We start from the raw sequence: 15,559 nt of genomic DNA on the forward strand, positions 1-15,559 counted from the left end.
GGGTTTTTTACATTTATTTTTGCTGTGAAATAACATAGATCTGCTCTCATTTATGACATCATCAAATCATGACTTTGTTTTTGTTAAAATGTATGGATGCAACTAATTAAATCAGCAGTTTAAATGACTAAATGGGATACCTTACTTACCAGTTTAAGTTTCAAGCTTTAATTGAGCCATATGCTAACATTTTACACATGCATAATTTTTTCCACTAGTATATTATATATAATTTATGTGTGATAGTATAGTTACTCTTTAACTCAATACATAATCATCAGAAATTCTACCTTTATATTTTTTGGATAAGTTGCGAGGTTAGACTTTGTCAATTTGGCTCCAGCTTCTAAAAGCATCTTCAAACTTCTCTCCCGACAGTTGAAAATTGCCCAATACAATGCATGGGTATCTCTGAATATCAAAAATACAACAAGATTCAGTACACTCTACATGCATACTTAAGAAAAATGACTGTTAGTGTGATAATTCATCATTATCCAAATGAGCCGCGTCCTGACAAAACCAACATAGTGCGTTTGTGACCAGCATGGATCCAGACCAGCCTGCCCGTCCGTGCAGTCTGATCAGGATCCATGCTGTTCGCTATCAGCTTCTTTACTAGTTATAGGGTATGTAAGCGAACAGCATGGATCCTGATCACTGCACGGATATGCAGGCTGGTCTGGATCCATGCTGGTCGCAAACACATTACGATGGTTTTGTTGTGATGCGGCTCAAATATATTCTTTATAAATGATTAACTGCCATGGGTTTCCATTAAGTTTAAACATTTGGCAGTTAGAGACATTAATTAATATGGGCAGACTGTACTCAATAATTGTGTTTTTATATAGCCTGACGTTCATGTAGTGGTGTTATAGGCATGTAATTATTTTACTAAAGTTCATTTTAAAGCTACATTTTTAAATAAAACCGGTCCAAACCCCATCAACATATTTGTTTACAGTTTTATGATATGCAAAGGAATAATTTGTAGTTTCAATGCAGGTTGTCCAGCACCTTCTGACAAAAAATTAGGGCAAATTTTAGGGCAATTTTAAAAAAATTTTAGGGTTAAAATTAGGAATTTTAAGGTAAATAAAAGAAATTTTAGGGCTAAAATTTGGAATTTCATAACTAAATTATGGCCTCAAAGACCATGATATGGGCTCAACTTTGCATATTTGACACAAATTAACTCACAAACAATGCTCTAGTTCGGTTATAGCAAAGGTGTTACCAGTGTTCTATAGTCACCAGTGAATAAATGGATTCACTGGTCAACTGCCTTTAAAAAGAGCTGAAAACTACATTAAAACAGAACTAGAATGAAAACATTTTCAAAGTTATAAGTATCCCTGAACAACCAATATTCAATTAGTTAAGCTATGATTAGCCAATAATAAATGGAAGGGGAAATTATGCTGTAGATTTATTTTAGCTATAAATGCATTTATTATCAACATTTATTCATTTTAAGGTTGGTACATTTTCAACAAGTCTTGATCTTTTTTAAAAAAAAACAATAAAAACAGTATGACCCACTCAAGTCATTCCCAGGAATATTAAAACTTAAATTCAAACAGCAGGGTATACACCTATTAAGAATTTGTTAAAGATAAATCAGGCTACTAAAAATTGTAGAAATTTCACAACAGTGTCAGTGTTTTCAATGATTTTCAACATTTTTTTTCAGATTTTAAAAAATCTTACACTATATGTTATAACATATGTTCAGTACATGTTAATGTGTACAAAAAGGGCAGCTGAAGGTGTCACTTCTTAGTACCCTAATTGGGAAGCAAAATGGTTAAAGCATCCAATCATTACTGCCAGTTTACCTTACCCACTTAGCAATGGAAACTTGTCTAGATCTGCCAGCTGGTATCACTTACCAAAGATCTGTTCTACAGTCATCACTTGAAAATAACTTGATTACAAATTAAGAATTTATTAATAAGGACCCCTACATAAAGTTTGATGAAATTTAGTGGTTCATAATGTAAATAGTTGCTTTAAATACACCTAAGACAGAGGTAAATGGTAAAACTCCTAGTCAATAAAAATGTAACTGCCTTGGAAATTTTTTTATCACAATTTTAAACTGGTGACTATTTTGATATAGTCAAAGTCGGACAATTTTCATTGTTCCATTTAAAACAAACAGTTTCTTATTATTTTTCTGATAACATCTAGTAATTAATTAAGTATGGCATTGCTGCAGGAGTTGAAGTAAATACAACATGATGTTGTGACTTTATGCAATTTAGTCAGACATGACATCAGCTCCACTGACTGTTTGAATTTAAGTTGTGATTGAAACATGGTTGTTTCACGATATGTTTATCACAAAAGATAAAAAAAATAGGAATTTAAGTGAAAAAAATAGGGCTTTTTTAGGAATTCCCTTTGAATTTTTCATTTTTTTAGGAATTTTAGCCAAACTGAAAAAAATTAGGATTTTTTAGGAGTTTTAGGGACGCTGGACAGCCTGTTCAATGAGATAACTGTAACCTAACAGTTGTTATGTTTCACTTGGTAAGGTATAAACACCTCTATTTATCACACCCATTAACATGTAGCGAATAGGACAGCTTCATGCAGGTAGAAATTACTCTATAAATTTTAGTTTAAAACTGGATTACTAAGATATATTCTTCCTTTTTGTCTCATAATTCTCTGACCTATAATATCTTACCTGAAATCCGGCAGATCTGGGTTGGCCCCATACCGTATCAGCACTTCTGCATTGCTTTCAAATCCAAAGTAAACACTTGCCGAGAGGGCCGTCTCACCAAACCTTGCATCCTGAGCATTCAGTAGAGCTCCATTCTCCACCAATAAACTACACACAGCCGCTGTGCTATTTCTAGACGCCAATATCAGACACGTATTACCATCTTCATTTAACATATCTAAATCAAAATTAAACTGTAAAACGTATTCTAACACTTCTTGTCCCTTCTGTCTCGCCATGACAGCCGCATGTAGCAAACTTCCATGCCAACAGTGTAGATATGGATCTGCCCCATTTTTAACTAAATATCTCACTATATCTATGTTACCACCTAGCACTGCCATATAAAGAGCTGTAGATTTGTCTAAGGCTTGAGTGTTTATAAAGTCTTGTTGCTCCTGTTTCTCCAAATCTACAGCCCTTTCAGAACAACTCAATCCAGGTCTCTGATTTCTTTTCTTTCTATTCAATCCTTCTTCTGGCTGCATATCCTTAGTTAGCTCTTCTAATTTATTCTCAACCAAATACGACGTTTTGATAAGCAGTTTTAAAATATCAAAATGATTCTGCGAGCCTAGAAACGCAGCGATGTGAAGTGGAGGAAAGTGTCGCTGAAATACATTGATAATGCTACCTTTTGTCATACTACAGCCTGCTGTAATAAGAGTTTCTGCGATATCTTTGTTTTCATCACAATTATGCAACGCCAGACCTAGTGGTGTATGACCACGGCCATTTCTCTTGTTCAAATTTGCCCCGTTCTGAATCAATAGTTTCAGCATATCACAATTACCCTGCAAAATTGCAAAATGTATGGCAGAGTTTGTACATTCACCATAACACTGGTTTACATCTTCACCATGCTCCAGTAAAATCGAGGCTAAATACAAATTATTCGTTTCCACGGCATGGATGAGGGGCGGACTTGTTATAAACACTTCATTACATCCCCTCATCTGCATAACCTGCTGAACATCTGCTCCGTTCTGTAACAAAACTTTGGATACATTCACTGACTTATTCATTGAAAGTTGTAAAGGTGTCAGTCTCTGGCAGCAAGGCTCATTAACTTTAGCCCCATACGACAACAAGAGCCTGAGAATAGTTTCATCATTAAGTATTATTGCTATAGCAACAGCATTCATTTTATTTACTGGGGTCATTTTATTTGGGTCAGCGCCATTTTCAAGCAAAACCTTCAGAATATCTTCATCATGGGTACTGACTGCACATAATAATGGCGTTTCTTCACCTTGTACACAATTCGCACTTGTCCCAACCTTTAATAAGTGTCGAAGAAGTTTCAAACTTTTTATCCTCGTCTTTTTTACAAGACAGTCTTCCGACAGCCAAACTTTAGACAAACCTATTCCATGGTGCTGTGAATAGTCAGTCAGAAATCTATGATAAAGCTTCATCAGAAAATACACAGCCAAGTTGTCATGGTCAAAGAAGTTTTCTGAACTATACACAATATCTTCTGCTTGACCAAGTTTACCATCTGATAAAGATTTACACAGTTCACACACTGGAGTTACATCAACTTGAACAGCCATTTTACAGTCTCACATCAAATTTCTTGCAGAGAAGTTAATGCTGAAAAGATATGAAAACACAGATATATAAGTATGGATACATACTGTAGGCCCTTTTTTCACTATATAATCAGGGTCAATATATATTAAATGACCCCTTCACAATTCAAGACAGGCCCCTTTACAAACACAATGCCAGCTTAACAATTGGAAAAAATGCCATTTTCACAATAAAAATTGTTTTATAATATTGCTGACCTGCAAAACAGTATTACAACAAATTCAAAATATATTTAACTATACCACATTTAAAAACACTAAAAAATTGTAAGTTAGAAATGACTTTAAGAAATCAGAGTTATTTAAAATTGCTTTTAAAATATCTCAACTTATATGTTTTGTGTTTATAAAATAAAATAATAAAAGACAACATTCTAAAATTGACTTTCTTATATTGTGCCAGTATTGTGCTTCTTCTTCCAGTTTTATGAAAAATAACATTAAATCTAATTCTTCACATATTTGTAAAGAACAGAATCTGTTGTGTCTTTTTTTTCCAGCAATAATTTCGCCTATTTCATGGCTAACCACTGAGATGCTCTGATAGCTGGCATATTCCCATTATATAATAATATGGTATATAATGATTCCTTCCAAATAATTTCCCTTGGTCATACTGTAATTCTTATTTGTGAAAATATAATAAACCTGGCATATAATGATTAATATCTTACATAACAAAACAAGAGCCGGTCAAATTGGGTGATGCTCCACAAATAGGTTTTGTACACAGAGAAGAAGGCTGTTATATAAAGTGTTTACCAAATTCAGAATAAAGATATAATGTTGATATGGTTAGTTGCTGGAAATAGTTAAAACTGTGTAAATATGCAATGAAGAAAGTGTTTCTTGTTGATAGTAGTAGTAATTTCAGAGTTATGTCCCTGAAAAAGTTCAAAATGTAAAAAATAAAATGGGCAATTACTCCAAAATTAGGTTAGGCAGAGTTATTATTCTTGTGCACTGCACTTTAACTTAATTTGATCCATCTACCTACTTAAGTTTCTTGTTGATACTGAGGCTCTTGCAGTTTCAGAGTTATGTCCTGGAAAAAGTTCAAAGTGTAAAAATGAGGAGAGCAATGCTATTAAGTAGAGGTGAAACCATTCATCAATACATTGCGATCTGCAGTGTCCTTGATGTATGCACCGTAACGAAATAATAAGTTTCCAATATATCGCGATGCAATACATATTTCACCTCCCAATGCACCGATATAAAGGGGGTAAATATCGCAATACACTAACAATATTTCCCAGGAAATAAAGACAAACATATTTTTTGAAAGACTGAAGAAAGGAAAATAGCTCAGATGAAAATAATGAATGAGAACGACTATTATCATAGCGTTGTCAACTCCTTTCGGGTTAAGGGTAGACCAAGTCCACAGTAATATGCAAATGAAGCCAAGTTTAATTAATTTCATATCAACTGGCTGATGTTCTTTGAACTTGTTTATGAAAAGATAATTAGAGATCTATACGTTTTCAAGAAAATACAACTTACAAACATGAATTTGTAGATTTAGTTGATTAAAATAGTGACGATGACAATACGACCATGTGATATTCATCACATATTTATACTATTATTATCACTGACATAAATTTCCCATAAAAGAAAACAAAAAAACATTTCGAATGCAAATTATTTAGAAGGGGAAACTATGGTTGCTGTTAATCCTCCCTCTTCATATAATTCAAGAGTTAAATGGGAACATTGTGCTTTTTTCTGAAAACTAACAAAGATGCCGTTGTATTGGAATATCGGACGTGAAGTGTTTCCAAAATTTGCAAACTCAAAATAAAATATTCTGTGATTGGCTACATCTTTTTAGAAAACTGAGAGTGAAACTGATAAACTGTTAAGTGTTATTTTCACAATTGTTGACTTAATTATATATATAAATTAAACACATGTTATCATGTTATTTATTTACAAGAAAAATCTCTAGTGGTGCATTTTTGTACGACTGAAATTGTTAAACTGTCATATTTACAGCTATGGAATAGTAGATACAGTAAAGACTGTCTTAGCGACCCCCTGCATATAGCGACGTTCTGTCTTTAGTGACCATATTTATGTGCGCCGAACAGTATTTACTATATAAATGGTCTGTATGTAGCGACTCCCTGTCTAGTCCGTACAACGACCATGATTTAGTCACCCGTTACGGTATTTGAGCCGTGAACAGCGACTTTTGCAAGGGGGCGAGGCTTGAACTAGGTGACGACTTTGGCGAAGAAGTTGCCTTCGGATCAGCGACTTTGCCTTAAACAAACTTCAGTCGCCCGATTTTTATAATTTTCCGTCATACTTATTTACGCCGCTAGGTCTGTTAATAATTTGTTTACCTCTTCATTACAAATTACAACCAATTACCGTTAATCCGCTAATTAAGAACGCGTGTCAACATCAACAAAGTTCAATAAACGCTGCAAGGCAAGAATTCACTATGTTTATCTTTCTCATTACGTATTCATTCGATTGACGAATCAGAACGCGCATTGTATCTACGGCACTTTGCATTGACCAATTGGTGACACGCTAATACACTGTGGCTGTTTGTTGACAATTACACAAAATGGCGACAGATTCAATCAATTTTCGTCGAAAGAATGATTAAAGACACCTGCATATACATAATTGCTGCGGTGTTTTGGCGAGTAAAGATAAACAATGCCAAACGTCTTAAAGGTGTGGTTATATTTGAAACCTCGATTGTTAATTTTTTTCGGAGCACTTATCAGTAGAAATTATGTGAAGATTTGTATCTAATGTTTTATTAATACATTGAACTCCGTAAAGTAAACAGGCTGATTATACAAAATTAAATGTCTCTACAGTAACATCTCATTAGTAAAATTGAAATTAAACATTTTTTTACAAACAGATTTATCAATATATAAAATTACATTTTAATGAATATGTAACTTTTAAATACTAATGTTATAGTGTAGTTTATAATCTTAACCAATTATACATGCAATTTTAATACTCTCTTGTTTTTTATAAAAGATATTTGATATGTTTAATATCAATAAAAATATAATTAAACCCTTAGTATGGTACTATCCTGCTTTTCAACAAAATATTGGTATGATATGTTCATATATCCGAATTATGTAGAGACTCATGTCCACAGTGACTCCCTGTCTATAGTGACCTTTTTTCTTTTCTCCCATCGAAGGTCACTGTAAACAGTCTTTACTGTACTTGCTGTTATGGTATATTTAAAAATACCTTTTTAATTCTTAAGTTATCTGTAAAGTAAATTTTGAAAGATCAAAATTTGAAACCGAGTTATAGAAACATCTTTTTTTGTTATTGTAATAGTTTTATATTGTATTTGTAATTAACACCATTTTTGGGGAAGGGGCCTCAGCCTTTTTCTTGGGGAAAATATGCATGATTTTAGCATACTTTGGAAAAGGGGTCTCAAAATTAACACAAACTTTTAACAAGTTCTTCAAAATAGAAATATACTGGCATGCGAGCAGTTCCCGTACAAAAATCGTAGTTACTTAAACATTATTTTTTATTACGCTCACTCACCAAAATTTGAATGTTACACATCAATATTCGGCTCGTCACACAAATCATGGAAATTCCATTATGTTCTAAACATAGAATAACCCTTAGTTATGAGGCCTCATATGGGGTGCCGAAATTATCCATTATTTTGTATGAAGTGAAGTAGTTCCCGTACATAAAATTTAACCCATTATAATTATACAATTATATTATATCGGACCTATATTTCATTTATAATTGTTGAACAGACCATTTTCTAAGAGATAAATAGATGTAATTCAAAAGATAGAAAGTAGACTAAACGCTAGTATCTATTACCCGGTACCGTTACCCCCAACGCATTCACATGCGATGGCATGCTTGTATGCATGATATTTTACGCATCAAAGCCATAAAATTATTTTATATAGTAATATTGGTCAAAATTCTGATAATTAAACAAGTTTTCATCACATTGTCTTCTTATCTGTAAACAGGTGGTATTAGTGGAAAACCCTTTAACATGCCTCACGTGTAAGTATGTTTGCGCATGCGCGCAAGGACGGAATCCCCCAGATAAAACAAGGTCACGTTTTGACAACGCACAGGTGAACGTGATTTAAAATGAGACTTTTTATACGTACTGCTGAACTGACACTTAGATTTTGTCTCGTTTATGTATCTGCTTGATTTGAAATGAATTTTTGAAGAATGCATGTAAAAATCAAGCGTTTAAATGAAAAATACGGGTACTGCTTCTGTACGGGAACTGCTCACATGCCAGTATAGGTATCCCAACGTCGGGTATTTTCGTGGGAGGGGTATTTTCGTGGTTTCACCGTTTTCCGGTATAAATAAGTTTTGAGCGCACACATGGTTCCGGTCACGTAATTTTTTGGAAGTTTGCATGTAATGTAAACACTGCCAAAGATTTTTTCCAAAATGGAAGTTAGAAAGGTCAGTAGAAATAATATTTATATAGATACAAAGATTTTTACCTGTTTTCCTAAATCCCAAAAGTTTGACAATTTTCTAATCTGTCTTTAAAATACACCAGAGTCCTAAAAATATTTGACAGTTCGGCTGCAATTTGACTATTCTCCCAACCACAGGTCACGTGACTTTCATTGATGAAAAGTGGTCTCACATAGTAATTTTTTTTTGCCAAAAGACTGTTGGTACCTTATGACAAAAAGCCGGAAGTGGTAAGTAAATTAATTTACATAACTATTCAGTATGGTCACCTCTTCTACCCACAAGACAGGAACAAGTGCCCATATCTCACTATCAGGAAGTGTGGGAGATGTGATAAATGTCATAGATGGGTACACTTGACATTTGCTCAGAAGTTAGAGTTTTGAGACTTGGGGACACTTTCCTATGCCACAATTGTAAAAAAAAAGTATGTGAGACCTCCAAATGTAAATAGCGAACTGTTCCTTTTCCCGCCCTTTTTGTTATTTACATTTTCTGACATATTAATCGTGTTGGAAACAATGATAATTGCTTGAGAAAGGATTTAATGCTAAAAAATATGGGTTTTCTTTCTTACAATCTGTTTTACATATGTATCAGTAATTACATGTGACCCACGAAAATACCCCTCGGAGAAAAATGCTAGCTCTGCTTGAGTCCCGGAAGGTATGTACATTGTATTTTTATGTTAAAAGTAGGTCATCTGTTAAAAGTTATTCTTTTGTGTATGTAAATGAATGGTTTATTTAAACTTTATTGCATTTTATTAATTTTGTGAAAAATATCCATTACGTCAACGACATTGTCCTTATACCCACGAAAATACCCTACGCGGGGATATATATTTTGGATATTATCATTAATATTGATAGAATTTCAAGTTCCTGTGTTCTAACTATTTCGTCTTTTTAAGAGAACTGACACAAAGTGCAGTACAGACTACATTCAAATGTATCTGCACTTATTCGAGTTGTAAAATACTTGAAAAATTAACTATCATTGTGAGACTATATGTCTGACAGACCGAAATGTCTCGCTGAGCCTGTACATAATTCAACAATTCAAACAGCTACTGTCCGAAATATACAACACTTTGTAATGTTTTTGCTCATAATTTAGTTATGCAATAAATTCAAAGCCCTTCACATGGGTTATAGAAGAATTGAAACATTAAGCATTACATTTGTACAATATTTATCAGAAGTACATTTACATTACGACTGCAGATAAGAAATTAATGATAAATTACCTCCAATCTCGTTTTTGACCCGACCTCCAATTTAGACTGGTGCAAACAGAAATGAGCCGTTAATAAAATAAAGAACGGAAAGAGACTTCCCCGTGACTCCCGTGCATGATTCAAGTCGACATAGATATCACAAGTCAAAATGAATACAATATGTTTATCTTAATTAACATACTTTTAAATCTTAAGTGTTATAATCACTACTTAAATACAGTAGCAGTGATGGTAGCAAGACACTTCACCCCCCAGACACTTCATCCCTCAAATTTTGAAGACACTTCACCCCTCAAGACACTTCACCCCCCAAAATCAGTAAAACACTTCACCCCTCATCCAATTTTTTTCTAAAAAGTAAATAAGCTAACAACATAATGCTTTTTATATCATATGCTTATTTTAATTATTTTAATTATGATTTGATTAATAATTTTTTAATTAAAGGACAATTTACAGACATTTCTAAGAGTAAATTTTTGTTTAGTAAATAATTCAGGAACAAATAACACATGTAATAATTTCTTTAGATCAATTACATATAACATGCAATAAAACAACATTTTACTGGTTCAAAAAACCACATTCTTATAAACGTCCATAAATTCACCCACTTTCTCCAAGAATTCCTCAGTACTTAATTCATGATAATCGCATTGGCCACTAAGCACTTTCATCCATTAAATGTTTATTGCATGTCACCTTGTATATTCAACATGTTGATTGGTTGTTTTTTCAACAGCTATCTCATAATTGATTAGATAATTGGATTAAAAAGGTATTATTGTATGAAAATGATATAAATGAATAGCTAAATAAATAGTATCATATGTAAAATAAATGAATATAAAAAAATATAAATGAATGAATGAATTATTTATCCACTTTAATATTATAATAAATTTATAAAAAAGAACAATTTGTATTTTCCTTACATAAATTAAAAATGTTGCTAACAAATTAAGTAAACTTACCGGTATCACATGCTATGTGTTGCCAGTTCAGTTTGTATTCATGTTTAGATTTCAATTCATTAAACAAGATACTGCCAATTAAAGACAAAAAGGAAGTGTGAAAGAGGTTATTTACTGTCTAAATATATATCAAAGGAAAATTCACACAAAGGTTCACACACTTCAATAGAAAGATTATTCTACAATTAGTTTAGAAAGATTATTCTACAATTAGTTATATCACTTTCATTTTAATTGAAATTAGTATAAAATATATAAATAAAAAATAAAGAATTAATTAACTTACTAATAACTTTGTGATATGAGCCTTATTTTAGGGCAAAAACATCAAGTTATATCCATTGTCTTTGGTCAATTACATGATAAAATAATAATAAAATATGTTAATACAATAAACATACTCAATTACTATTGTATACATTTAACATTTCTAGATAAATAGTTGTTTAACACAAAATATAAAAAATGGGGGGTGAAGTGTCTTAATCAAATTTCTTAAAATGAGGGGTGAACTGTCTGAGGGGTGAAGTGTCTGCAAAAAAGGGCCTAGGGTGAAGTGTCTGGGGGTGAAGTGTCTGTAAACAGTGACGATTTTTAGATATACTATGCTCATCTTTGGTAATACTTTTATCTTTGAAATGCATTGAAATCCATGGAATTCTTACTGAATGGGTTTAATTTGAATAAAATAATGAAAAAAAAACTATGTATGGGAAGCTGCATTCCCTATTACGGGGGAAGTATAGTTGGTCTATTCTTAAAAAAAACTGCCAGTTTTTTTAATGACGCTATATATATTCATATTGTGACCACCTATAGTGTGTAGAGTTCAAAACATATCATATCTACCTTAAATGAAGTCCAAACATGTTTATTTTATACATACAATGAGACTGTGTAGCAATTATTTATATTTCTAAAAATCAAATATGAGCATAGTATATCTAGAAACGATGTCTAAAATCTTTATCGTTGGAAATATCTCCTTGAACATGTAATATATATAATTTAATTTATAATAATTTATACTTGTAATTTTTTACTATCTTACTGAATGTATTACATGACCCAACAGAGAGAAAATCCGTATTCCCAGATATTGTAGCTAGACATTATATATGTTAATTATGGTTGAATACTTTATTTAAATAAATGTGCCTAAACTTAAACGGGCCTGAGCCTTATAATAGACCTAAACTTGAAAATAAGTCTAAACTTTCACCACTTCCAAATATGTTTAGTCATTGACAATATTGTAAAAGTAAGCAATAATAAATTTGAAAGCTTGTCGGTTATATTAATTATATAGGAATACCAAAGGGGTCAATCTTCGGTTCTATGATGTTTCTTTTATATGTAAATGATATGTCAGTCACAACAAATTCAGACATTGCTATGCATGCATAATTCAACATTACATAAAGTTGATCAAAGTCCGAGTTGAAGTTTAACTTATAATACACGAATGATGCACTCTCAGGCAATAATTTACATGGCCATTAATCCAGAAAAGATAACATGCATGATCAAAATGTAAAATAAATAACATAAGTAATTTTTCTCTGTGCACATATTGAGAAATCGGTTGTAAATAGTGTTCATTGCCAAAGCTACTTGGATTGCATATTGATATCTAATTATATCATCTAAAACCAATAGAATACCATTTTTCAGCCTCAGACTACATTACAGGAGCCATGCCACCAAATATACTTTATCTTTTGCAATTAAGAGACCAGATTTCAACAATCAAGACAAATACGTTTTAAAGTAGATATATGCCATGGTCTAGAAATCAAAAGAAATTGGAATCAGATCAAAATATCAGTTAAAGAAGAAAATATAGGATATTTATTCTTGGAGACAGCTCGATCTGTCGTAAAGGAGGTAGTCATGTCGCCAAGGAGATATCTCAATTGATACGTACAACGTATATGATTGTACATCTTTTATTCATTATATTTTTCACGGCAAGGCACACTATGCCTCAGAAATTCATAGTTTTGTATTTTTTAGAAATGTCAAATATTTGTTGAATAATGCTTTAATAATGGATGTAAAGCATTTGAGATATTTAACTACTGAAGAAAGTAGGGCAAAACATGCAGTAATAGCAAACACCCGACGTTGACACAACGTTGGATCAACGTTGAAAATTGGTCGCGACGTCGGCGACCTTCACACAACGTCAAACCAACGTTGAAAACCCGACGTCTAACAAACGTTTCATTTTGACGTCGACTCGACGTCGGATTTTGGTCGGTAATCTGACAATTGGTAAATTTAATTTATAAAACCAATATATACGGAATATTATGTTGTAGTAGCTTTCTGGGGCTTTGTATTTTGCTACGAGCAGCGGTGGAAAATTGATATCTCGCGAGACTGAAGGTCGAGCGAGATATCAATTTTCCAACCTTGCGAGTAGAAAAATACATAGTCTCAGAAAGATACTACAACATAATTTTCCTTTTATTATATACCTTTTCGTTTTATTCAGAAAATGGAATGTAGTTGTTAAGAAATAAATTAATGACTGACGGATGAATACGTAATTCTTGAAAACCGGCCACGCCTTTAATAATTTTGGTTCCCGTTTCCAAATGCAACGTTATACAAAGCTAAGATCGGAACCAACGTCAAAAATAGTCCGTCACTTCCATATATGGTACCGTATTTGTCACTAACATAATACGGAAATTTCTATCCGATGAAACGTATTTGCGCTTTAATATTGGCGTGTATTTTAGGGAGAAATTTTATAGGTATATAATAAAATATATTATAAGCCTGTACATACGGAATATTATGTTGTAGTAGCTTTCTGAGGCTCTGTATTTTGCTACGAGCAGCGATGGAAAATTGATATCTCGCGAGACCGTAGGTCGAGCGAGATATCAATTTTCCAACGTTGCGAATAGAAAAATACATAGTCTCAGAAAGCTACTACAACATAATTTTCCTTTTATTATATACCATTTCGATTTATTCAGAAAATGAAATGTAGTTGTCAAGATATAAATTTATGACTGACGGATGAATACGTAATTCTTGAAAACTGGCCACGCCTTTAATAATTTTGGTTCCCGTTTCCAAATGCAACGTTATACAAAGCTAAGATCGGAACCAACGTCAAAAATAGTCCGTCACTTTCATATATGGTACCGTATTTGTCACTAACATAATACGGAAATTTCTATCCGTTGAAGCGTATTTGCGCTTCAATATTTGCGTGTATTTTAGGGAGAAAATTTATAGGTATATAATAAATATAAATATAAGCATAAACAGTGAGAATTTTTAAGTTTCTTTAGAAATGGAAAATTATAAATTCATTTGCCTAATCAAAACAATAACAGTGTCACGTGGGTGGTTACCGTACGATATTCGATAGGTGGCGCTCGGTAAACTGTTAGCCGCAGATCAGGATAATATATATTTGCTCTATTTTCTTTTTAATAATAACTTAATTATCTCCTGGAATTAGTCATAGAAGTGTTTAAGTAGCTAACAATGAAGTTGTAATCATTTTTGTGGGCTTCATTTTATAGTGGTAAATAATCTAGTAAATTCGAATTGGAGTCTTATCGAATTTGAAATTCAATTGTATTGGCGGACAAAAACGACGGGTTGACAGACAAAGTTGTATATTCCAAACAAATAGAAAAAGGTAGGCAAACGTTATATATTGTTTTTAATGCTTATTTACCGCATATTTTACATTGATTCGACGGTTAATTGATCATTGTAAAGTTTGACTGGTAAAACTTTAAGTCACATGATTTCGCGAGATAATTTTTTCGTTTCCTCGTTAGAGCACTTTATTATTTGCTTTATTATCGGATCATTTTCCCCACACTATATCGCCATTGCAAAATTATTTTTTTGCATAATCAACGGTATGAAATATACTAGCAATTGAAATCAATAAAAGGTTAAATGCAGTACGTTATACTCTATTATTCAAATGCTGGCATATAAAAGTTCCTCTTATTTCTTATCAACATGAATTTCCTTTTTATGAGGGGCCAGTCATTTACACATGTATCAGATAACTGTAGGGTCTCAAGCACAGTTTGATTTTGATGTCTTTGTAGTTGTTTAACTACAGGTTGTTATATTGAAGTATTTTACCCATGAACATACCACCTGTTTCTTATATTATGATAATGATTCATGGCATTTGATACATGTAAATGATACTACTTTCGTAAGATATATCTGAAACCACATTGTTTTCGACTACTTATCTTTTCATAAATGTAATCAGACAACATATTATCAGTCAGTAAACACATTATCAAGGTTATAAATCAATAAAAATAATAGTTTGTTAATTAGCCTGCTTATTAAATATAGTGAAACAAGTTATATGCTCGTATCATAAAACGTTTGTACCCTCAGCCAGTCTGTCCTTTTTATACTCTTAGCAGATGGCAGAGATTAATTTATATCTATAAAAATGACAGTAACATGTGAACTTCTTTGATGTTGTAGCATTTGTATAAATTATAATAAATATAAA

General features: G+C 32.4%; 1 protein-coding gene across 1 annotated transcript; it reads right to left on the minus strand.

Moving 5' to 3' along the window:
* Nucleotides 1-290: 290 nt before the first annotated feature.
* On the minus strand, nucleotides 291-10,225 carry LOC132723928 (ankyrin-1-like; the record flags this gene model as incomplete). The annotated part of the gene is given in 3 exon segments (XM_060708734.1): nucleotides 291-411; nucleotides 2,699-4,333; nucleotides 10,070-10,225. Coding segments are annotated over 2 exon segments (1,716 nt in total), but the record flags the coding sequence as incomplete, so codon positions are not given.
* Nucleotides 10,226-15,559: the final 5,334 nt, after the last annotated feature.

The sequence above is a fragment of the Ruditapes philippinarum genome, unplaced genomic scaffold (assembly GCF_026571515.1).
Source record: "Ruditapes philippinarum isolate M1 unplaced genomic scaffold, ASM2657151v2 ctg6332_1_1_1_1, whole genome shotgun sequence".
NCBI classification, from domain to species: domain Eukaryota; kingdom Metazoa; phylum Mollusca; class Bivalvia; order Venerida; family Veneridae; genus Ruditapes; species Ruditapes philippinarum.